This window comes from Varanus komodoensis, unplaced genomic scaffold (assembly GCF_004798865.1).
Source record: "Varanus komodoensis strain SLA01 unplaced genomic scaffold, ASM479886v1 scaffold3, whole genome shotgun sequence".
Taxonomy (NCBI): Eukaryota; Metazoa; Chordata; class Lepidosauria; order Squamata; family Varanidae; genus Varanus; species Varanus komodoensis.
In genome coordinates this window covers 24,033,792-24,059,819 of record NW_025335761.1, presented here as the reverse complement: position 1 = coordinate 24,059,819, position 26,028 = coordinate 24,033,792, and the positions used below count along the sequence as shown (strand labels likewise).

At 41.5% G+C, this 26,028-nt stretch overlaps 2 protein-coding genes across 2 annotated transcripts in view; one reads left to right on the top strand and one right to left on the bottom strand.

Moving 5' to 3' along the window:
• On the top strand, positions 1-21,112 carry FAM98B (family with sequence similarity 98 member B). Its single transcript, XM_044436724.1, has 8 exons — positions 1-117; positions 6,727-6,875; positions 9,445-9,579; positions 10,793-10,974; positions 12,394-12,474; positions 12,698-12,814; positions 14,069-14,230; positions 16,470-21,112. Exons 1-8 carry the CDS (start codon positions 53-55, stop codon positions 16,791-16,793), a joined length of 1,215 nt encoding a protein of 404 aa, XP_044292659.1. The 5' UTR covers positions 1-52; the 3' UTR covers positions 16,794-21,112.
• RASGRP1 (RAS guanyl releasing protein 1) overlaps positions 21,067-26,028 on the bottom strand; it is a 78,806-nt gene continuing 73,844 nt past the window's right edge. Inside the window, exon 18 of the mRNA XM_044436725.1 lies at positions 21,067-25,155. The gene's annotated coding sequence lies outside the window, so the exon portion shown is untranslated. The remainder of the gene's footprint in view (positions 25,156-26,028) is intronic.

Genomic DNA, 26,028 nt, shown 5'->3' with positions numbered 1-26,028 from the left:
CACCAGGCCGCCTGCAGTATAGGGCGGGACTGAGACTACGGGTGGACCGGTTATGAAGGAGTTGGCGCAGGATCTGAAAATGGAGTGTGACATCCTGGACGCGCTCGAGGCTCTGGGGTGAGATGCGGGAGGGTGGTGTGCAGCTTGTGGAAGGGGTTGGCAGGGTTGGCGGCTGCAAGGAAGAAGCACTGCTGATGTGTATTCAGTCCGGTTCAAAGTGAGGCACCCCCTGAGTTGCCTAGGAGACGGGCATAATAGCGATCTCCCCCATGCTTGCTCTCGAGCAGCCCCACTCAGTACGCCTGTCCTGGCTCAAAAAGCGCTGCCCACAATTCCTCTTTTTGCGCCTTCATAAAGTCTGGGAGGGGGTATTTAGAAGCACAACAAACTTCCAAGTCCAAAATGTCTTCTGAGAAGAACCCGCCAATTTTATAATCAAATAGCAGCTCAAAAATTATTTCGCATTACTTATGGTCAATCCAAGTTCTTTGTTCTTTCTGTATGTAAGAAAAGCGACTAATAATTAAGAAGCTATATTGTTAAACGTTTTTTCCTGTGTTTTTCCATTATATTTGATAAGATACAATCTGATTTCTCACAGAATACCAAGTGTTGATTTGTTCCTGTTCCTGCGGTTGTGCTTTCAAATGTGTGCCAGTTTGATATCTAACGTTTTTGCTAATCTATGCAAAAGACTGACGTTTTTGTGGCAATGATTGATGAAAATGATAAAAAGTAAAAATGTGTGGATGCAACAAATTAGGAATGGCATCCTTAGATTTATCAAGTTTACCTAAAAGGAAACCTGTTGGTTTTCTTTAAGACACATTCCAAGTAAGTTTGTTTTTGTCTTAAGCATGTTTAATTGCATAGGATTGCAGCTTTCCCACTGAGAAAAGAAATTCACATTTTATTGTTGGTCATGCCTGCTGTTAAACTCCATGGTGGTGGCAATTTCAAGAAGAGTTAGTAATTTTGCAATTTTACTAATTTTGCATATGCCATTTGCCCAACTAAGTGAAGGAGCATGTGTAAAAAAAAAGTGCAATGTGGTGATGCTTGAATTATTGTTAAAGTTTAGGACAAATGCTGCAGCTGCAAACTCTTAACATCCACTTTTGTTTTACAGGGTTTGGGAGAGGAGTTTTAGATGATATTTTATTTTATTCTTGATGGAATGTTGCTTTCTTTTTATAGATTGCTGTACATGGAAGCACTCCCAGATTGCTTACATGTGAGTGTGGGTGGGCTTCCACTTGCTTGTTTCTATACAGAGAAACAGTGCGTGAACCAGAGGCTCACATATGTCTAGTCATTTTATGTCTAGATTGCTTTTGTTTCAGTTTTCATGACCACCCAAGAAAATCTGTTGTAGTTGTGACAATCAGAGCTAACAGGCATTGATTTGCATTCTGGTTGATCTTGCAAACACAGCCATTCCTGTGTAAACTTTGGCAGTGCTGTGTGTTAGCACTGATAACCATAGTTAAGAAATAATCCAAAGCAAAATAATAAGGTTTTATACAATTATTTCTGTATTATATCTTAGGCTCCCTATTTACAACTTGCCCAGAGAGCTTTTTTGGCTAATGGGGTGGGATAAAAATCCAATAACTAAATAAATAGGGAAATTAGGTAATAAAAAGAATAAAACACAGTGCACAAATAAAATCAGCAGAGAAAAAATAAAAATCTAAAATTCATTTTAAAAGATAGCTGTCTGCTTGTTAATTTAATTTAATTCTCCTGTATATTTTTAAATGTGCTGAATGTATGTTTTTAAAAATTATGTGTGGTGTATGCTAGTGGTTGCTTTATTTTTATAGTTATGGGAACACTGACATGTGCATGGGGGCTTTTCAGTTAGTTTTAGTACAGTGGAAGCAGTTCCAGGTGTCTCCTTCCACTGATGTATATCCGAAAGCCATGTACAGAATGGTGACTTCACACATTGCAGATGCAAGTCTAAGTTTGTCACTGGGAACTGGGAACTGTAACTAGTCACAGCTTTCTTGTGAGTGTGCTTCTGCAATGCATATGCCTTCATTCATGTGTTTGATAACAATAGCTTACATTTGCGTTTTCAGATGTTTTCAGATGCACTATTGCCTTGCAGTAACAACATTACAAGAGCAACAACAAAGACAGCCAGTGTGGTGTTGTGGTTAAGAGCATGAGACTGGGACTCAGGTGATCTGGTTTCTAGTCTCCGCTTAGCCATGGAGCCAACTGGGTGACTTTGGGCCAGTCACAGACTCTCAGTCTAACCTACCTCTCAGGGTTGTTGTTGTGGGAAGAAGAATGAGAGCAGAGGGAGGATGTATTCCACTTTGAATTCTTTAAAAAAGAAAAAAAGGCAGGATAAAAATCAAATAAATTGATAGATAGATAACATCTATTTGTTCAACATTTTAAAACATTTTTCTTATTCTGTTTTCAAAAAGTATAATAAAATTGTCATGGAAAGGCCACACTTTTGCAAGGGTTAAAAACAGAAACAGAACACTATAATTATAGAAATGAATGTTTGTTTAATGAACATAACATCTTATTTTGTAAGTTAATTATACATTTCTGTTTAGTGTGTAATCCAATCTGGATGCCCCTAGCCCTCTGAACTCAAAGGATTAGGGACATCCTATCCAGCATGGAAGGAGTACAGAGGGGAAGTTGGCCTGCACCTCTCATTTTTCTGCACAATGCTTAGATGGCTGTGTCTCTGTCTTACACATTGGAGCGAGAGGGAAGGTAGTGGAGGAGCTGCCAGGATACGGTTTGCCTTGGTGGTGCTAGTCTTCCCCTCTCCCTCCTTCCCTCCGCTCAGCAGCCACTCCACTTGTGATCAGTTTTTGCATGGGTGTCTCTAAAAGATGACTTGCTCATGGTAACTCTTCCTGTCCACCATTTTCTTCCCTTTAAGTCCTCCAGCCAGTACCCCAGAAATTGCTTCAGGGAGGAATGAGATGCCTCTCATTGATGACTTCAAGCAGTTTGACAAGTCAAATTTGACATGTGACTCTCAAGCACAAACAGGGCTTATGCTCAGCAGAACAGTGGAGAGTACAAGTAGCTGGTCAGGCACCCTCCCTCCTGCTCAGGAGGGGACCACTCAAGCAGGAGGAGTTGCCCAATACATGCTAGGGCAAAAGAGTGGGAAATCTGCTGGGCAGCAGTGCAGAAAGGAGCAGCACCACTCAGTTGATTCCCCTTCCTTGGCACACTTACCTGTCAGGGCTTATGCACTGTAGCGGATTCCCTGCCTCTGCCCTTTCTTGCTTTGGCTTTCAGAGAGGCACCCCCCTCCCAGCACCCATGTCACATACACTGGCTTTGGAATTTTTTTTAGCAAGCCAGAGTGAATTGAGAAAGGGGAGCTCAATTGTGTGCTCCCTCATCACTGCAACCCAGCTGCTTCTCACCCCTGCCTCTGGCTCACAAGGAACATTGTGAGGAGCATCGCTCTGGCATGTGCATTGTGGTGTCACGAAATCTGCTTTGGTGCACAGCTCCCCACTGGGCCCTGCTGCTGCCCAGCTGCTACTTGCCCTGCTACGCACACAAGAGGGGCAGCATGGATAATCTGCTGAAGTGTGTAGCCCCCAGCTAGGCACCACCACCCTGTGGATTCTTGCTGCTCATGCAGGAGCAGCAGTGGGGAAATTGAGCTGTGCTGCGCTCCTCCCAGCCCTGACTAGCTCATAGCCTGCCCCTGCCCCAAAGAAGATCTAGGGCAGGATGCCTCTGACAGTTGCACCAAATGGCAGCTCTTTGGTTAGCCACTTGGCAAGAGCAGCAGCAAGCCACTCATGCCAAGTGTGTCTGTGGTTATGGCCTTGGTACCACAATCACTCACGTTTTCCAGTTGGAATGCCACAACAAACATTGTGATACTGCAAAGCCATAGAACTGACTGTAGTTTCTGTTTGTGGTTTCTCAAAACCAAAAGGTGTCATGCTGAAAGACTATGAGAGGGTATGGACAACATGACAGACCAAACACTTTTTAAAAGCCTGTCACTTGTCCTGTCATGCAAGTCCATTCACTATCTAGAAGTCCTAGGATTGCTCTGTATTTTTAATATAAGTGCTTATAGGCCAATGCCACAGTAAAAAAGCATTTTCTCTCATACACAGAAGGAAAGACTCTTGTAAGATGATAACTTTTCACCCTTTAAAACATCATTAGTGTAGGTGGAGGAAATCCCGTGCTGAATCTGACCGAACACAACTGAGAGCTCATTATTGAGCCTATGCTGTGGTGGTGAGGGCGGCAAAGAAGGAATTCTTCTCTGCTTTCATTGCATCCTCACAGTGCCATCTAGCTGAGCTTTTCTGGGTGGTGGGGGGCCTGTTACACTCTGGGCCAAAAAATGACCCTATTGCACCATCAGTGGCTCACTGTGACAACTTTGCCCAGTACTTTAGGGTTAAAATTGTTCAGATTCGTCATGATCTGGACTCCATAGTTGATGTGGAACCTGAACGGGAAGTATCCAGAGTGCCATCTGGTCCATCTTTGATGGATGAGTTTCAGTTGTGGCCTGAGGATGTGGACAAGGTGCTTGGACTAGTCTGGCCCACCACTTGTTTACTTGACCCTTGCCTTTCATGGCTACTCATCAAAGCTAAGGATAGGATATGTACCTGGGTCCAGGAGGTAGTTAACACCTCTCTGAGGGAAGGTCAGATCCCTGCCCCCTTGAAGGCTCATTCTGAAGAGGGTGAACCTGGACCCAGAGATGGCCACCAATTATAGACCAGTGGCTAACATCCTGTTCTTGGGCAAGGTGCTAGAGTGGGTGGTGGCCAGGAAACTCTAACCTCTCTTGGATGTTAGAGTTTCCTGACCATCTGGATCCATTTCAGGCCTGGTTATGGGATGGAAACTGCCTTGGTCACCCTGTACGATGACCTGTGCAGGGAGAGGGACAGAGGAAGTGTGTCCCTGTTGGTTCTCCTGGACCTCTCAGTGGTTTTCGATACCATATTCTTCTGAATAGGGTAGCCGAGTTGGGGATTGGAGGTGCTACATTGCAGTGGTTCTACTACTTGACTGGCTGATTCCAGAAGGTGGTTCTGGGGGATTGTGGCTCTGTGTCAAGGCAACTTTGCCTTAGAGTTCCACAGGGTTCCATTTTATCCCCCATGTTCTTTAACATCTACATGAAACTGCTGGGAGAGGTCATCCAGAGGTTTGGGCTGCAGAGTCACAAGTGTGCGGATGACACCCAACTTTACCTCTCTTTTACATCTATTCCAGGTGAGGCAGTGACTGTCCTTAACTGGTGCCTGGCCAGGGTGATGGACTGGTTGAGGGCCAATAAATTGAGGTTTAATTCAGATAGGACAGAGGTCCTGCTGGTAGGGAGTTCAGCCTCCCAGATAGGTGTCTCTAACCTGTTCTGGATGGGATTGCACTCCCCCTAAAGGACAAGGTGCACAGGTTGGAAGTGCTCCTTGACCCAGAACTGTCCCTGGAATCCCAGGTGATGGCCATGGCAAGGAGCACTTTCCTTCGGCTTCGGCTGATCCATCAGCTGCACCCCTATCTGGATGAGCAGTGCCTGGCAGCAATGACCCACGCGCTGGTAACTTCTCAGTTGGACTACTGTAACATACTCTACATGGGGCTGCCCTTGAAAATGGCCCAGAACAGAGCTGCCAGATTGTTAACAAGGACCTGCAGGTATGTACACACAATGCCAGTCCTTTACCACCTACACTGGCTACCAGTTGAAGTCTGGACCCAATTTAAGGCGCTGGTGATGACCTATAGAGCTCTTAAAAGTCTGAGGACCTGGTTACCTGAAGGAGCATCTCCTTCCATATGTGCCTTCCTGTCCCTTAAGAACTGCGGCCTCCTTGAAGGAGATTAGGAGGGTGGTTACCCGGAGAAGGGCTTTCTCTACAGTTGTGCCCCAGTTATGGAATACACTCCTCAGAGAGGTCCGCCTGGCACCCTCACTTTATTTTTTTCGGTGCCAGGCTAAAGCCTTTTTATTTTCCCAATATTTTAAGGTCTGATTGTCATTTCAATATGGGTTTTATTGCTGGGAAACAATTAGGATGGTGCATTTTATTTTGTTTTATTCTGATTTACTGTCAAACTGTCCCAAGACCTCAGTAATGGACAATATTAAAAAGTTTTAAAATAATTAAATAAATAAATGTTTACTCTTTTGATCTATTGTACACTGCCCTGGTGTTATATTTTACCAAAAGCCAGCAGAATCAATTAATCATGAAGATAAATGAGAGGTATTGATTTTCACATATACAAATGTATTCGATAGATTTAAATTCACATAATTAAAACTGGGTCATGCAGCCCACTTAGATAATTAAACTGATTAAAGGCATAATCCTAAAACAAAGTGCTAGAACTACTAGGCTGTCTGTGAAATACTGGGAGTTTGGGGAGTTTTGTCTGTCTAAAGATGCATAGGAGTGAGTCTTTAATTTATTTCTTTTACAGAAGTCAAGTCATGGGGAGAACAAATGGCATAACAGTGAGAGATGATGTCAAGATTTTTCAAAAAGCCTTTACTGTCAATACTCAACATGTTACAACACAGCATTTTAGATCAGACTTTGCTTCTTTACATACCATGTTATGTTGTCAATAAAACATACTCTTATTAAAACTCTTTATATTAAGCACTAACGAATTAAATGGAATTTCTGTATAGGTTAATTTATAGCTTTTGCATTTTTTATTTTTCCCTAGGTACAAAGGTCCTCTTCTGGATGAAGATGCCCTTAATAAAGCAGCAGAAACTGGACTGGCTTCACAAGACTTTTGTGAACTTTGTGTTTGGTTAAGTTCCCAAATACAGCCATTGTGCAACCTGGAAGAAAGCATCTCTGCAACAGCTGGTACGGTGCACACAAGCTTGATTTTAACCTTTTGGAAACTAGTGTGTGTGTGTCACAGCTAGTACATAATGTCTAATTCATTTATAAAAATGTCATGAAAATAAACTCAGATTTGCAGTTTGAAAATAAAATTACAGTGGAAGTCTTTTGACATAATGTTGCTGTTGTACCCTTAACATAATACTTATCTAGAATAATGATAAATGTGTCCTTGTTGGCACCATGATTGTAACACTCAGCCCCTGAGACTTAGTATACATACCAAGGAGACCTTGGGGGTGTGCACTTCAGAGTTCTGTTGAGAAACAACATAATTTCAGTTAATGTGTCTATTTGAAGTTTGCAGTACCCCTTTCAGTCAGTAGGTGGTAGACTTTCATAACCAGAGCATCATTTCGCAGTTGCTACTTTGAGCTTAGGAGGGTGTAGGCCCAGGGACGGTTAAACAGCTACCCTGTCTTCTGTTTTGGGACAGCTACTCCCCCGAGAATAATGAGCAGACAGTTCCTCTGGCTGCTGTAGGCATACACCAAAGCAGAGGTTCTGACTAGTTGTTGTGGGTTCACTCATATGGAATGGATACAATGTATCCAACCCTGACTCCTGGGTTTAACATTTCACTGTGTCAAAATGAGGACTTTTCCAGCCTCTACAAATCTGGGTACTTTCAGTAGTGATCAATAAAGAGCAGTGCTATTTTTGTAGTCTTCGCAACCTGTGAAACTATATATTATTATAGAGGAAAAATCACCTTGTTTGTTAATCTTATTGTAAGTAATTGAATTGAATCTAGCCTCAAACAGGAAAAAAATGGAGGGATGTTTTTTGTTCCTCAGTAGACTACTGACTGGGAACCTAAAAACTTAGTTGCTGGAACACAAAATAGAATGTTTCACTTCTGGCTATTAACCCTTGGGTGATAATTTTGTTCATTATAGGTTCTGTCAGGCATTCTAATCTCCCATGTAGCCCATGAGCTGGAAAATGGACATCTGCAATAAGATGACTGGTCTGCTTATGCAGGCTCCCAGTGCAGTTTAGAACTCTGGAAGATTCCTAGTGTATGGGCAGTTAGAACACTTGGGTAGTTCCAAGTGTCTCTGAATTATAGTATCATGTAGAGAAGTCTCTTTTGGCTCTCTCTGATCATATGTCTTATCTTTCTCTTAGCCTTTTTAAAATTCCTGTACAGAATGTTAATACTTTCAAAAAGGTATTCCAAATCCTTAGTCATTTTAGGGCAATTCTAATCTAGCCTTTTCTCCTGTACTGGCACCATTCATTCATATACAGTATTCTTGAGAATCCAGATGGTGTTCTCCCAAGAACATGTACCTGATTTCAGTTGCAAAGCTGCTGCAGTTTTCATATTGTTATTAAATCTCAATTCAGATGATGAATAGGTTGGAGGTAAAGTTGTGTTCTCCTTACCTGCTTCTTTCCATTAGCTTACTGTCACTCCAATACATAATCTACAACATTGTCCTTTGCTGTGGTGTTTCTGAAGCAGTCTCACTACTGTTCTTGTTACTATAGTTTCAATTTTTTTAAAAAAAGGATGACTTATCAATTTCAACTAATTTGTGTCTTGAAACTGTAGCAAAGACAGAAGTGTAAGGATACAAACTCTTATTAATTTTATTTTCTTAAGTTAAAATGTATCATGCACAACTTTAGTCCAGCAGTTGTGCCTGCTTGCTCCTTCTAACTATAGTATGGGTGGTGGGGTGGGAATGATGATTCCCTTCTTATACTCATTGCAATTTCAAAGTAAAAATGAGTAAAGAGGCATTCAGAAGTTGTTTGCTGGCTGGCAAAAACAGCAATTTGAAGGGGAAATGGCTCTTCCCTATTCAAAGCAGTAACAACAGAAGAGGTTTTCACTTGGTCCCTGAAAGTCTTCTTGCTGTGGGAATCCCAGTTAAAAGAAAGAGGTGGAGAATGACATTTCTCCTGCATAGTGAACCATTATGGAGAAGCTAATGTACTGTATGGCTCTTGAGTAGTGTTTCTATAATATTAGCAAAAAGAAAAATTGTGGTTTTTGTTGTCATCTTGAAATACTCTTGCTTGTCTCTCTGCATCTTTCACAACTCCATGATACCATTTTTGAGGGGTCACATCAGAACTACTTACACTATTCTAAACATGGCCCTGCCACAGATGTATTTAATTAGACTTGCTGCAGTTTTGAGATGAGAGAAAAGTCTTAACTGTGTCTCTGTGCCTGCACCCCAACTCTAAAAATAATAGTTGGGAATTAAAACTAATTGCTTTTTTAGTGGATAGACTATTTTGGAGGGTATTATCCATACAAATAGCCTGCTTGAGTTATGTATGATTCTTTTTCCATTGGGATTTTGATTGAATTATATAACTATTATAAAAGTTTACATTGTATGACAGTTTACTCAAAAATTTAAAGGTTTAATCTCTATGAAATTTACCTGAATGGGTTAAAGGTCCAAAACTGGTTATCCACTCATTTTTCAAGTGGGAATAGATTGAATTGGAAACAGATTGGAAGGCTTGAAATATTTATATTTCCCCCACCCACATTCTTTTAAAGGTGGTGAAGATATTGAAAGTTTACAGCTCGAGATGAGTGGCTTTTTAAAAGAACTGGCTTGTCCATATCCTGCGCTTGTATCAGGAGAAATTAAAGAGCGATTAAAAAAAAAAGAAGATTGTCTTAAAGTCCTGTGTAAGTTACTAGAGCGTTTCTTTTTGCGGTGTTGCATATGATTGTTTTGTACCATACAGATTTCCAGGAAGAGTTCCCCTTTTTATGGCAATGCAGGCCCTGCATTTACTTCTATGTGTTGCAGTTACGGCATGGCAGAGGATGATACTAGAGCACAGGAATTAGACATTGAATGAAAAAGGCCCAGGCATGGTGCTTAATGTCTGCAAATAGCTGCCTGACTGCCATGATGGAAAGACAAAGGGCTGATTTGCACTGCTCAGTTTCTTTACATCACGGCTGGACAATTTGTAGTTTTCCAGAGGTTGTTGGATTGCAACTTCTGTGATCCCTAATTGTTAGCTATGTTGGCTAGTGTTGAGGGGAATTGCAGCCAAACAATATCTGCAAGACCATAAGTGTTGCCCCCCCCCGCCCCATGTCCCTTTCACATGTATACAGATAAAGCATTGCATGGCCTGGGCTGTGCTGTGCTGGGAGTCATTTGGTTTTATATCTGTTACTATTTTGCATGAGACTGTTGCCACTTGTGGACTCTGGTTCATGGTAAACCCTTATTTATAGATGCATTAGCCATATTTCCATACTGCTTAAAACAGTTTCTAAACTTTCCCCAAGTGATTGAGGAGGAATGTATCAGTACGACCCAATATCCTTGTTCTCTTATGGGGAGATGACTCTAGGTCTGGCTTTCTTAACAGGATGCTAATAAATTAGTATTATCTAATCTAAAGAGGAATTTGTATCACTTCAACCATGGAAAGCTGGTGTGATGTGGTTAAGAGCATGGGACCGGGACTCAGGTGATCTGAGTTCTAGTCCCTGCTTGACCATGGAATGAACTGGGTGGTGTTGGGCCAGTCACAGACTCTCAGCGCAACCTACCTGATAGGGTTGTAGTTGTGGGGATAAGACTGAGAGCAGGAAGTGGAAATTGTGTAAGCCACTTTGAGGTTGGTGTAAGAAAAAGGACAGGATATGTATGGTAAGTTTTTAATAGTTTGCTTTTATTTAAAGCAATATTAATAGTCATGATCTTGATCTTGCTTCTGATTTATTTTCCATTTGCTTCATGTCTTATTTATTTTCCCATTTCAATTCCATCCAGTCTTTTCAAAGAACTAATATTTATGTATAGAAAAAGACATAGACGCACATTCTTGTCAAACTTTAATTTTCTCTCTGCTCCCCTTCTCCCTTGCCTTCCCCGCAGTATTTTTAAGTACAGAACTTCAGTCCCTGCAGATATTGCAGTTCAAACAAGGTAAAGGTTGTCACTTGACAAACAATAACGAAGTCCATCAGGAAATCCAAATGATCTGTGAAGCTTTGGGTCTACCAAAATCGTCGTCATCTTCTGACATTCCACTTGCGTTAAGTAATATAGAATCAAAGGTACAGTGCATTTGTCTACTTTCAAGAGCAATATATGTAAATAGAAATCATTGCATATCTGCAGGTCACAAATCCCTAAAAAGCCACTTACAAGGGAATAAGTCCCATTCCATTCAGTAGGACTTATTTATTATTAATGTAGACCACTCCATGTCTAAGCAAATTCTGGCATAGTGGACAATGAAAAGAAAAATAATACAACAGAAGTAACTGCCCTTGCATGACATGACAACCTATTGTGGGTTGCTGTCTACAGTGGGTTGCCTCAACCAGTTTTCCCAGGGTGGCTTGTTCATGGGCAACATAGCCACCCAGAAGTCCTTTGGTTCTTGTACCCAGACTGAGGTAACCAACCCCATCAGTTGGGTATGGGATATTGGCTGCAGAACACCTTGGCAAGAACAATAGAAAATCCTTGCCACTCCTGCCAAGTGGTTCTTGTGTGACAGTCAGTGCCAACTGTCCCTCGCGTGCCCCAGCAGCACTTCAGAGTAGCTGTCACTGGCTCTCTCGCTTCTTGCGAACTATCACATGCTTGCTGCAGCTTTTTTCCTGTTATCATTTCAGACAGCCACTAACAGCACCTTTAGAGTACCCAAACAGCACCTTAAGCCAGCAGTCTGTTGCAGAGCCTTTTCTTGTTTACAAAAAAGTGTGAATGTGCCTTTATTTATTGTTTATCTTTAGCATGTAAATATTTAATTTAAAAAATGGGAGCGATTGCACAACTGCATGAAATTGAAGCCTCAATAAGGGTGATGTCCTAGTGCTGGCTGCTGCCATGGTGCAGCAAGTACCAGGTACATTGCCCAGAAGAGACTCCCAATTACTTTCCTCCATTTGGTTTCTCTTGACAGCTGTCAATATGTGAGTTGCCAGTGCTAGGGCACTTTGCATGCACATAGAGGGTATTCTGGGAATTATATGCCATTCTCCTCTCCCCTCTCTTCAACACCTCTCCTCCCTTCATTTGAAGGGTTTGTAAATAGCTGTCGAAACAGGGATCATGAAAGCTGACTTGAGATCTTCAGAGGGAAAGGGGTAAATGGGAGGAAAAGCAATGAGTCCTAGATTACTTTTTGTCATGGCAGGAAGTAGGGGACAACTCAGTCCTCCAGCGCTATCCCCACAGGAGGAACAAAGATGAGGCTGACAACCCACAGTGAGTCTGGTTGTCTGTTGGGCTCCTTGTGTGCTGTTTGCTCAACAGTCAACCCACCTTGTCCTCTTGACAGGGTGGGTTAAAATGATGTGTGAACACCACCTATATTTAAACAGAATATCAGTAATGAAACAATTGCTGATCAACCCAGGGCATATGTTTTTTGAAATAAAGATATTTTGCCTGTCAAATCAACATGTATAAGTTTGCACTGTTAACACTTCTATGTTAAGGTATGTCTATGTTTCTTTTTTCAGCTTAAGGACATTTTATCAAAAATTCCAAATACACATGTGGGTAAACCTCTGCTCAAAACAGCTTTGAATCCAGATCAAATGGTAAATTTTTTTCACTACTTAGTGGGCATACATGTTTTCTGTTATCATTAAGAGTGCCTCTTCATTTTTCTGTCTTCATATGGATCATGTGTTGTACAGCTTGATATGCCTACTTAAAATACAGTGTTTGTAGAACAGGCAGTTAAAAGCACTCTTGCCATCTTTGAGTAGTGCTCTGTGTTTTATATCACTGTTAAACTTCTTTGTGTTCCCTGTGTTCTAGAAAAGGCTGGACAAAATCAATAACACTCTGTGTAGTGAATATGAATGCCGCCGCCGTATGTTAATGAAGCGCTTAGATGTAACAGTTCAGTCCTTTGGGTGGTCTGACAGAGCAAAGGTAAACATGTTTTGTTTACTTCTTGATGGTTGAGTCTGTTGTGGTTCTCCATGCGTTTTATTGAAGAAGCGCAATCTTGTAAATATTGTAGTTTTGTACTACACAAAAGAGAGAGGATGCCAGCTAATCATTTCTCCTCTACACTCATTAATAGTTTTGCTCTTGATTGAACATCATTAACTTATGCATCAAATGATTGTTCAGGATCTTCAAAATGGACAAATACTATTTCGGCTACATTAATAGAAATACCACTTCCAAACATGTGAAGTGCTAGTTCCCCTTTCCTAGCACTGGCTGGGCCTCATTTGGAGTACTGCATCCTGTTCCAGGGACCACAGTTTAAGAAAATTGTTGACAAGCTGGAAAGGCGTCAGAGGAGGACAACAGGCATGATCTGGGGACTGGAAACAACGGTAGAAAAGATTAAAAGAACTAGGCATGTTTAGCTTCAAGAAAACTGAAGGGAGAAATGATAGAACTCTTCAAATACTTGAAAGGTTGTCACCAAGAGGAAGACCAGGAACTCTTCTCAATCATTCCAGAATGCAGGACATGAAATAACAGCACAGTATGACAATCGAAACGATTGCTAAGTGAGGTTGCGAGCCCTCCCACACTAGAGGTATTCAAGATGCAATTGGGCAGCCATCTAAGAGAGATAGCTTAACTTGAAGTCCTGCACTGAGCAGGAGGTTTGGCTCAATGGCCTTCTTGGCCTCTTCCAACTCTACTGTTCTATAATCGTTTTTAATTAATTGTGTATTAGACATTATACGTACTGCTTCAAAGATGTACATCCAGTTGATCTGTGTACGTAACTGATTTCTTTGAAATTATCTCTGCATGAGTTCTGCCAGCTAAAGAGGTATGCTGCCACATAATTCAAAAACTAGATTGTTTCTTTAGTAGTGGCAGCTGCTGCAGTAAAAAATTAGAATAAAGTTCTAGGTGCATGCATGATTCCCTTTATGTCCTTATCCGTTCTGTAAACAGATTTTTACAAAGCATTATTAAAATGGTAAGTGTCATTCTTTAGTATCCAAATGGTAAAGTGTTATTCTCCTGCCAGCTGTCCCCTTGTCACTAGGACTTCATCTGATAATAGACTGCAAAATAGTAATTAGCAGCATACTGGACAGGATTGGGCAGTAAATGTAGAACATCTACCTCCAGATGCGCGCACTTTTGTTTATTAGTTCTATTACAATAAAGAGTATTGTTTATGAAGTGTGTCTAATCATTTTGTTTTAGGTGAAAACAGATGATATTGCCAAGATTTATCAACCCAAGCGCTATGGACTCTCTCCTAAATCAACTGTTTCATTAGCCCATCTTGTAGCCGCTCGAGAAGATTTATCCAAAATCGTTAGAACAAGTAGTGGATCCACACGAGAAATTTGTGCAGTCAATAAGGTATACTTTCCTGTAATGCAACTGCAGTTCTAGGGGTTATCTTGAGCTAGCAAGTTGTGGCCATGCTTGTGAGTGTTTATGCAAAACTTCAGATGTAGGAAATGTTTAATAGTTCACATACGTATCTTCATGGCAATCCATTTAGGTATGTGTGTTCAGTCACAAAGTCATGCCTGACTCTCCATGACTCCATGGACCACAGCACACCAGACTCCCTGTCCTCCACTGCCTCCCAGAGCCCACCCCCGCCAGCCCCATGCCCACCACACCAGTGACCCCATCCAGCCACCTCAATCTTTGCTGTCCCCTTTTCCTTTTGCCTTCATCTTTCCCAGAATCAGGGTCTTTTCCAATGAGTCCTAATGGTCTCATTAGGTGGCCAAAGTATTTCAGCTTCAGCTTCAATATCTGTACTTCTAAAGAACAGTCAGGGTTGATTTCCTTTAGGATTGAGGTAGGCTACAGTTATTCCAAGACAGTGTGTGGAGTTTGAGTCATTCTGGCTTTTTGCACATTTCTGTAAATGTTTATGATACTGGAGCAATTACATGGGAATCCTGCCAAGAAATATTTCCATGTATCATCTATGAAGTATCCCTTCACCAGCTTTTCTGACTGGATGTGGCTCCTCGAACCCTGATAGAGGACTGTCTTTACTTGGCTGGTTCTCTGATTGAGGCTTAAATGTAAAACCAGTGCAAGCTACCTTTGTGGTTGGAAGTGGTTTCTCTTGTGAGATTTGTTGACGGTCAAGAGAAAATCTGCATACAGTTTACAAGGCCTGAATTCAAAGACTGCTACTTGTAGAGCTGGTGCAATAACTGACAGGCATTTTCTTATTGGCTTCACCAGTGTGGAGGAAATAAACCAGCAGAAAAGTGCTCAATGAATTTTAAAATGGAGTGTGAAACAAGCCAGACAACGAACTATAAGGGAAAAAACCTTTTGGTGCAAAAGCTATGCAAGGGCAATATGTTTATTAGGCCCTGCTCAGCAATCACAAACCTGGAACCTTTTGAGACCTCTTCATTGGTCAAGATGTTATGAAAAGCATGTGTTGTGGGGGTTGAATAGGAAGGGAAGGAAGCCAGGCATGAAAATGGGACTGCATGGGAAAGATGGGACTGTTGTACATAGGGCCTTTAGTGCAGAGAACTATGTTGCTGTGGAGTAAAGACAGACATTTGCCCTCAAGGTTTTTTTTTTTGTGAAGAGGAGAGAGTTTCCACATACCTGGTAGTTTTATAGTTTATTTATTTATTTTATTTTATTTAGAAAATTTCTGTGCCGCCCCCATTCACCGAAGCCTCAGGGCGGCTCACAAACATAAATAGTAAGCTCCCTACCCATTTTACTTGTTTTATGTTGTACTGGACATATCACACATCCCTCATTTCATACTATGACAGTTGAATGAATTCTCACTGCAGGTGGGTTTCCAGCCAACACGGGAAGCATGCTAGAACTCAAATCTTTCAAGCAGCACTTGTGTAGGAAGATAGTGTGTGGCTGGCAGGTTGGATTCTCAGATGCTACAGTAGTATCTGTATCTGTAGGGATCTTACACTAGTTTCTGTTTTTATACATGTGAAATGTCCTTCTCTTAACCTGAAAACATTTAGGTACTTGTGGTGAATGCATGTTTCTAGTCATGTGTGTTGTACAGGCAGTTTTGTCAAGGAGTCAGGAATGATTGCGGAACTGTAATATGAGAAATGGGCTGATGTATTTGTACGATGAAGCTAAACAGGTAATAGGACAGGATAGAAAACCATAATGAGTGAATGAAAAACCCCAATACTCACACTGCTAAGGAGCAAAGAAAAGGTACTCAGAGAGCAGAACTGCTATGCAATAGTTTGGGATATAAGCTGATCAGAGTAGAAAAGGTCTTCATGTCCAAGAGAGATGTATTATAAAAACCGTATTTTGTACATTAACTCTTTTTTATGAAATCTCAAGACATCACTGCCCCACACATTATTTGCATTGCATAAAGTATTCTTAAACTAATATTTTTTCTTCAGAAATTGATCTTTTCTTTCTGTACCTATTCTGATTTTGTAGCTAAAGAATTACGTAGTTGTATTTAATCTAATTTTCTAGCGTTGAGTGTTTAAAAGTGAACAGATATGACTTGTGTAGAACTAATAAATTTTCTGAATCTATTCTGTGACAGCCTGGTGATCAAGGGTCCACAAGGAGATGACTTACAAGATACTGTGTGTTTCATTTATAGGTCTTGATGGGAAGAGTACCAGATCGTGGCGGCAGACCAACAGAAATTGACCCACCACCTCCTGAAATGCCACCATGGCAGAAGAGGCAGGATGGTGGTGGTAGAGGAGGAAGAGGGGGTTGGGGGGGAGGGGGAGGTAGGGGAGGAGGGAGAGGCGGAGGTGGTGGTGGTGGTGGTGGCTGGGGGGGTGGTGGTGGTGGTAGAGGAGGTGGCAGCAGTGGTTGGAGGGGTGGTGGAAGTTTCCAAGGGCATGGCAATTATAGTGGGAGAGGTGGATATGGAGATGCATATGGTGGAAGGGGAGGAAACTTCCGGAGGTACTAATGCCATTAATAATAGTAATTGACACGCACTGACAGTTTACCAGGAGCAGGAGGCTCAGAATCAACCATGGCTAACTAAGCAACATAATATCAAAATTAAGTTGGTCCTCCACATTGATAAATTGCTATTGCTCTTTATACTGTAAACCACTTTGCATATGATGGATTTCCAACACAGATATACTTCCATTTATGAAAGTGCAGCACATGTGCATTTGTTAAATGCTGATTTATACATGATCACAGGCCATAATAGGTGGACAATTTCTGAGCCACAAAATAAACAGGTATTGAACTTGTCACAATTATTAGTGAGCACACAGGATATGTACAGGTTTCTGTGCAGGTGATATCCATGTAGAAAATGTCTCGTGTGAAGTGACCCTTAATGTTTTGATTAAGTGAAAAATGTTAAAGCAGCAATTACTATTTTTGACACTGTCTAGAGCATCTCAGTTTTTAATATAGTGACAAACCAGGTGTGGATTTATTTATTTATTTATTTATTTAGGCTAAGCAGTTGGACTCTCATGGATTGCCTCTCCATGGATTGGACTCTCATGGAAAACAACAAAACAAGCAAATTATGCTAAAATTGCCTTCCATTCTTAAAACATTTATGAAAAAAGTAGAAAGGACAGGTATGCTAGATGGAAAGTATGCTTAAATTAAAAGCAGGACCACTGCACCAGATTTCCATGTAAAGGCAGGTGGCCATCTATACATCTCGTTGTGATGATAAAGGCAGGTTGCTTACCTGTAACTGTCATTCTTCAAGTGGTCATCAGTGCATTCACACATAAAGGTGCTGCGCCTGCACAGTGCCTACATTAGGAAAGATTATCTCAACATTAAGCATTTTGCCTCCCCCTCCACCCCGCAGGTATAAATAGGTGGGGTTCCCACCCTTTCGCCAGTCTATCTGAAGATTGAGATCAAGGGATGTCTGGTTCAAGATCATATACAGAGTAATGTGTAGAAACAGGTGCGACATCAGAAAAAGGTAGGCCATAAGGACATGGAGTTGGAGGCTCTTGTGTCTGGTCTGGTAGTCGGGTCCGACAGAACTTGAAGTGATGATCTGGATGGCGCCTGTGAGTGGGTTGGACAATCTCAAATTTCATCCTCCAATTAAAGATGGAAGAGGAGGTTCCATTCGGTGAAGGTCACTGTGCAGTTTAGTTCTAGTGCTTGAATGCAGGCCCAGAGACAGTTTTGGAGTGTTATGTACCAAAGGTGAGCGCTTATCGATGGAGCAGTTGATTCCATGAGTTCCATCTGAACCAAAAACAGAGGCACACTGAGCGGACTGAGAAGGCGGCTTACATTTTTTCTCTGGTCTCTCTCAAGTGCCTCTCTTTTCAAGCCTCTTTAGTCTTAATATGCTTTCTCTTCTTGAGTTTCTTAGGAGATTAAGACTAACTGGGAGGTTTTGCCACGGTTTCAGAGGTTTTGGAAAGTACCTCAGTGGTACCTCATCACCACCAAGGCTCTGTCCCAGCGCTCCTTTTTGAGACAACTCTCCAGGTTTTTGCGCACCTGCTTTGTTAAAGTTCTGACAGTGTGCACATTTGTCTACTCGGTCAAATGGCACTTGAAAGTAGACAGAGGGGCAGGAACTATGCCTATTTATACGAGGGGGAGGGGAAGGAGGATTTCCCACCAAAACATTTAATGCTGAGAGAATCTTCCCAAATACAGGCACAGCACCCATATGTGTGATGCTCAGAGACCATGATAAAGCAACAGGAATCCACTTCTCAGCCAAGCCAAAACCTGTGCTTGTTCGGTGCCTCCTCACTGCCAGCATGATGGAGACAAGTATCCCTGCCAGATGGCAAAGGAACTTCCCCTCTTTCCTGGCAGAAAGGGAGGAGTGAGTATTCTGGCCTCAGCTTGGCAAAAGGACTCTGAGCCCCTTTGCTGAGGAACAGATAATGTGTGAAGGATCCTATCCTACCTCACCCCATGTCTCCTTCCTGAAGGAAGGAATGGCAGGTTTGATAACTTCAGCCAGTACTTGGTGGTGGGACTCTGGATGCTCCATCAAGTAGGGACTGCAGGAGCATCACCCCTTTTGGGGGCAGGGATGGAAGCCAGAGGCTAGTCTTCCAACTCTCCAGCTTTCCTCTCAAGCTTCAGGATTGGTATGGATTTCTGTGACCTGTAGGCTTAGACCTCCTTGCCTACCTTGGCAGCTTCAGAGTTGGGAGGAAGGCTTTTCATACATTAAACTTGCAAGAGGGCACTCACCATGGCAAGTGTGACGGTTGAGCTTGGTGAGAATCCTGCTAAGAAAAATGATCATCAGATATCCCATAAAAAATACTCCAGAACCCTATGTATAATAACTCTTCCTCTGTTCACTTAATTCCACCAAAAGTTGGAAAACAGGATTAGGATGTGTATGCATGTGCCTGGGAAAAACAAGTTACTGCTTTTTTGCCATTCCCCTCCTTTCTTAACTCAGTCATTCACTTACAGCAACCTGAGCTTTTTGAAGGCGAGCTTCAATACATCAGCTTGCCAAGACGAGGATGGCCCCGCCTGTTGGCAATTGAGAAGTGGCCGCCCTTTGAAGCTAGAGAGGTGCCCGAGATTGTCCAGAGAGTTGGGAGAAGTTTGGGGTTATTTGTTACACACGTAGCCGGAGGCAAACAGGGCCAAATTGCCTCTCCCCCTCCATCCGCCTTTCTTCCCCCACAGCAAGAGGGGGAGGAAGCACGGAGTTCTGTCGCTTGTCTTTAGTCAGTGAAGTCCAAAGAGGCAGTCAGCCTTTCTGTCAGGAAATATTGGGTAGAAGCAGGGCAGGACTAGCTACTGTGGTTTTTGGCTTGGCTAGACCACTTTTGTAATCTTCTGCTTAAGTATACAAGCAATCAGGGTCAGGAAACAGCTAATGCCATAAACAGGAGAACTTGTCATTTGCTCTTGATGCCCGAGTCTCTTTTGCAGCTCCTCCTCAGGAGAAAATTAGTTTTTCTTCTGTTTCGTAGAGTTATGTAGATGCACATCCTAACAGAATTCTAACTGTTCTATATTATAGTGTTCTAAATAGTCTTGTGTAGAAAGCAGCGCATAAATGCTTCTAAGCCAGAAGAGAACATTAGGAGAACCATGTTGATTTTAAAGGGTTACTTTTTTAAAAAAATATATACCTTACCCTTTTCAAATTGGAAGACATTTGAAACAAAATAAAACAGCTAGTTACTGAGAATTTGATCCCTATATAGTTGTGTTTGTCAACTTCTTTAAAATGCAATAAACTAATCTCATGGCTAATTTTTGAACATATCTATAAATTTTTGTATGTTTTAAAGCAAAAGGATGTATTTTGTAATTTTTTTGTGTAAATAGTTTAAGAAAAATCAATTTTATGTTTGCATTTTTTGCTTTAAATATTTGTTCACATTAATGCAGCATCTACTGAAAATCTTGCTTTTTCTTGGACCCTGGAGACTATACTGTTTTAATGGAGTAGATTTGCTTAGATTTAGGAGTGCTGAAATAGCACAGTACCTTGGTAATTCTTGTAGTGGCATCAGATATGACAAAATACTTGTAGTAAGGAGAGGGAACAGCCAGAGTATTTGTGCTTCTTGGCAGACTCCAAGGGATGGTGGAGGAGAGGAGAACCTGGAGAAATGTTGTCCATGGGGTTGTGAAGGGTTGGACATGACTTAGCAACTAAACAAAAAACCCCATAAAGTTCAAAGTGGGAAATTCTCCCTACATCATTCTTAGCATTTCCTGAATGTTCTGTGGGGTACTTGTAGAAAACTGAGTGTAGCAGCACTTAAGAGGCGATCCCTTGTGCTATTGTACTGCATAAGGACCACAGAGAGGCACACACGTGTGCACGATGGACTTAATGACTAGAGAGAATCTTTTAGTACTAGCAACTCTGTACAAGCAGCAGTAGTGCAACCTGGGATTGATTCTGAGCTGCAGAGGCTAATGGGATATATTCTACCATTTAGAGGGAAGAAGGAGCTGAATAGTTACCATCTAAATGTGTTAATGCCACACAGTTACAACATGGCACTGTTTAGCATTACCTGTGAACATGGCCAAGGTATTGTGGATCAAATAGGCTATGGGTCGTCAGAATGGCTTGTCACCAAAAAAACTAAGCTGTCTTGCAAGAAGCAGTATCAATTCAGGCACAATGGCAACCCACTGTGGCTAGTTACCCATCTCACATGGTCATGTCATACACACCCAATCTATCAGACAATGACAACCAGAAATGGTTTTGCTACAGAGTAAAAAAATAAATTCTTGTGCAACTTTATTTTAATAAATATCAAACAAATTGCACTTCAGTCATCTTTTACAACCTGTACATTTTAAAAGCCAGTTTGTCATAATTCTACAGCTATCACTGTCAGGTGAAAGATTAAGGGAAAAAAAAAAAACCACAAACAATTGCTGCTGCAACATCACATTTTTAAGGCTGCTGCTGCTGCTTTTTTTTTATTACTGCTTTCATCTTTTTGTAACAAGTATGAAACAATATCAGTCTAAATTCGTGTCTTGGCAGAACCAACCGATTTGTGAAGGTTTGGCTTGTGTGCATGGCACCATAGGAGAGCTGAAATGGGTATGTGCATTTTGCTGCTGTCAGACAGGTGAATGTTCGTCTAACGTTTTTCACTGGTCCTGAACAGTCTATGAATAGACATAATGGGGGTGGTTTGAGCAGTAGCAAATACATTTTCAGGCATTAAAGTTGATACTTATGTTTTCTTGGCACAAACAGTCATTTTTACAGTCCTTTATTGTGCTGTGCTAGTGGCAGTGAAGGCTGTCTATTAACTGCTCATGAGCTGGGGAGGAAAAGCCACAGTAGTGCGTTGGACTCATAAAGGCATAGGTTGTTACTGAGTCTGCTTGGAAATAAACCACTCTGAAAGTAAACCACTTTCATGGGACTTAGTCCAGTGTAGCCATCCAGAAAACTAGGACTTCACAGAAATGTGAGCATAGCACATAGACAAATATGCTCTAGGCCTGCTCATGCCTCATGGTACTAGATGTAGTGATGGAACTCAGAGCAGAGCCTCACACCTCATGGTGGAGGTATGGATGAAAATGTTCTTTCTGATAATCAAGTTATTCAATCATTAAAAAGTTACTTTGAACTCTTTTCAGAAATTAATTGGCAAACCAGTACAACTCTCTTAGAGCTCATGAAATTTTCTGCTTCTTGCTACTGCCTTTTGAGCCAATGGAGATCTGCATGCAGCCTTCAAAGGCAGCCCACTTATTGCTTAGTACAATCCAGGCTAGTTGACCATGCATGATGGAAGCAAGTTCTTTGTCTTTTGGGAAGTGGTGCAACCACTGGACCAGGAATGGGTGGAAAATGCTCTCTATCCCTAATGGCTACTGGAATGTCCTGACACAGAAGCATGCCTGTTACAGCTTCATTATGCAAAGTAACCATATCCATGGTAGGCCTTCCTGCCAGACCTATTAACCATGACACTACTTGTCTTAAACTAGAATGAGGATTTTTGTTTTGGTAGTCTTCCTCCAGCTCCTAAAGCACCCAGAGACACCACTGCTTCCCTAGAACTGATACAGTGAAACTGTAGCTGGGTATTATCTATATACGAAAGGCACTGCCCTACAAAAATTCACAACTCCTCTTCCACCATATAGAATCCAGTTCAATCACCTTAAACTTGCAAAAAATCTGTTTCATTTTTTCACTAGGCTCTAGAGCAGAGTAGAGAACCTAAGGACCTAGAATGTGGATAAAAGAGGTCTCCTAGACTTGACTACTGTGGTTGACTACTGTGTTTGCCTGCCTCCCTCTTAGTCAAGTTCTCTCTCATTTCCCTGATGAAGAGTTGGGAAGACAAACATGGCTAAACCGGTAATAAAACTTAAGACTCAGGAGATTCTGTAGCCACAGCTTCCCATCATTACACATATTCCCAACTGCCTACCTCCCAGTCAACAGCTGTTTAAAGGTGAAGATGTTAGACAGGTAGCTTTGTTCTTTGATGTACAGTGGAAAAAAGATTCCTCCCTTCCTACACCCTGCCATTCTTTTCAGTGTGGGGCAGAAAAGCAAAGCAAACTTTCTCTGGAGGAAAAGCGTTCTCCTGCCATAGGCAGCTGCCTTTGCTTCCTTGTGTACACCAAAGGGAGGATTCTCAGCACATAAAGGTGAGAGAGGGAGAAAATAAAGTATGCATGTATGTATGCTTTGTCCCTGCCCACAGCTTGTATGTAGATTCCAAGGACTTATACCCAAATGGATGCAGACTTCCTGGGGAAAGGTACCTCAACTCTAGTATAGAATAATATGAGCCTGGGCTAGATGCTTTAAGATCCTATGGGGGAAAGCTGTCCTGTGCACAGAAGATTATCAAAGAAGTACAAGTGTGTGGAAAGTAAAAACAGACACTTCAACTATTGTGTCACCGGCCAAGTGTCTGTTTTGTGTTTTCATTTCTACAGTTCCTGAAATGTTTATGTTTAGTGTATAGTTTCTAGGTTTCAACTCGGTTCAATGTTAGAAAATCATGCATGACCAATTTTAAATAGTACATACAAGTGTTTACAGTCAGTTAAATATAGTTACATTATCTAATCAAATTTACTTAACAGTAAGAACAGGAGCTACTTTCTGAATCACACGCATTTAAGTTATAGAAGCTGCAAGATTCTTACAGGCACATCATGCTGGGCCTTACAAGTGAAGGTACAAAACAGTATTTAACAATGAAATGACTCCAACGTAAACATACAACAGTGTATAAACATGTACACTGGAACAAAACTAAAAATGATGCCCTAATTGGGCAAATAATAATATCATTCTTGGAAAAATAAATTATGGAATTTATTTGGAAGCAGATTTCTAAACAAGAGGCTGCAAATAAATATAAACTATATAAAGTTCACAAGTCTCTGATACCACATTTCATAGTGCATCATTTACCTGTCAGTTCTAAAATAATTACAGAATGGAGTTCTCAAGTGGTTTTCAGAAGAGAACACAAAAGTAGCATTCAGTATCTCTTGTGCAATTTTGTCCATAAGTGAGACTAATACAGCTTCTGAAATAATAATTTTAATCCCACCATCCTCTAAGAGCAGAATTTTAGCTTCACGAACACCCTAAAGCTGGCCTGTGAAATAAATAACCAAAGTCATCTAGTGTACTGAAGCCAGAATCTGAACCTGGACTTCTTGTAACTGAGCTCAATATGCAAACTGGGCAGTTTAAGAAAGGTGCAGATGAGCTGGAAGAGTTTCAGCAGAGGGCACCAAGGATGATCTGGGGACTGGAAACAAAGGCCTATGAGGTGAGATTGAAAGAACTTGGCATGTTTAGCCTTGCGAAGAGAACCCTGAGTGGAGATAAGATAGTACTTGAAGGCTGTCACAAAAAGGAAGGTCAGGATCTCTTCTCAGTCATCCCAGAGTGCAGGGCACGGAATAATACGTTCAAGTTACAAGAAGCCAGAATCCATCTGATCATCAGAAATAACTTCTTGATTGTTAGAACAGTGCGAACATGGAACCAACTACTTAGGGAGGTTGTGAGATCTTTCACACTAGAAGAATTCAAGATGCAATTGGCCAGTCACTTGAGAGGGATGCTGTACGGAGCAGCAGGGTTGGATCTGGTAGCCTTCTGGCCCTTTCCAACTCTACTATTCTATAGCTTCTATGAACTATATACCACATTCATATAAGAGCTGAGCAAGGAAATTTGTATTTCAACCTTCCTGTCCTTTCTGTATTACCTGTAAATAGAAATACTCTACCTGAAGGATTTCACTCGTCTGCTATACAGCATTAGCAGCATTCAGATATATAGATATCATATACTGCAAGTGAGGAAGTGTCTTTCACAACAGCTGGAATAGGAGTGTAAGCTGCCTTTATAGTAGGCCACAATTCAAGTGAATGCTAGCAAGACTTGCAAGTAAAAACAAGTCAAGTTACACATTTTCACTCATGTGTAAAGCAATTTGAGATTTCCAATTTAGAGTCAGAACAGAAATGCAGGCTGAACTACCCCAAGAGTTGAATTACATCCATTTAAAATCTAAGTGTCTAACTCACCTTGTACCCTAAATTCTATAAACCAGGAAAAAAATCAGCCAGATTTTTTTCTCAGATTGTAGCCTGGAGATAAATTCCACCAAAAAGTTAGACTTCCAGCTATCATTATTGTGGGCTGTGCAGGATTCCACTCAATCTCCAGGATGAGTTCAGCTGCTTTGAAATTGTAGATAGGTCTGCATTATTCCTGTTGATAGATGATCTTGTGTAGGGGCAAACATTTAACAGATGCCCTGAATCTTCAGCAAGTGAGAAAATAAGCAGGAAACTGCCTGAAATAGAACACAAAGACCTGTTTGCACAGCATGACAACCTATTACGGTAACTAGCAATGGTGAATTGTGTCATCTGCACCCAGACCCACTTCTTTCAGAAACAATGCACCCTGGTAATGCACGGCTACTTCCGGTGTGGTTTGATCCATGATGATTGTCATGTTGTCTGAACACCAGCAAGCCACTAGGCAGGATGAGGGAAAACAAAAACAACCCCCCCCCACACACACACACACACTATTTGTGATCTTGCTCATGTTACTGCCCCCCTCAGTGCTCAAGTGGCACTTTAGAGATACCGTACTGGTTCAATCACAAGTGCAACCTTACAGCTCTCCAATGCAAGAGTTATCTTGCCTGATCAATTTCGCTGTCTGTTTTGGCTGTCAAAGGGAGGGGAGTAGGTAACAAGGCAAGACGGACTATAGGCTCATTTGCAGACAGCTGCCAATGTACTGATGGGGGCGGGGACTGAGACCAGCAAAACTGCACACCAAAAGAGCGGAGGGGCAATAATTCCACCTTGTAACTGTTGAACTATCAATTCTTAATGTTCACAAACTTTTCAACACTGAGTTTTCAGTTACTTCAGAAAGAAGAAATACACGTTCCCTCCATTTATTTCTCAGCCATTGTATTTGCTTATATTTCTGCATTATTTTAGAAGTGTCAGAGAACCATAGGAACAGCACTAAGTGCTCCAAATAAGAGCCATAAAAAGGCAAAGGGGAGCAGTGTTAAATTCTACTCTTAAAACTGAGGATTAATAGGAAGGAGAGAGAGAATGTCTCCCTACTTTTAGGGCACCTTCCTTTCCACCACTTTTCACTGTTGTAGTTACACAACCTTCAGGAACTGGAATTTCTTTAA

Bases quoted from the DNA above. Each gene is read 5' to 3' on its own strand.
- FAM98B (XM_044436724.1), top strand. From the start codon at position 53: ATGAAGGAGTTGGCGCAGGATCTGAAAATGGAGTGTGACATCCTGGAC. The intron at 6,876-9,444 runs GTACGGTGCACA...ATTCTTTTAAAG, and splicing joins AAGCATCTCTGCAACAGCTG to GTGGTGAAGATATTGAAAGT. The intron at 12,475-12,697 runs GTAAATTTTTTT...CCTGTGTTCTAG, and splicing joins CTTTGAATCCAGATCAAATG to AAAAGGCTGGACAAAATCAA.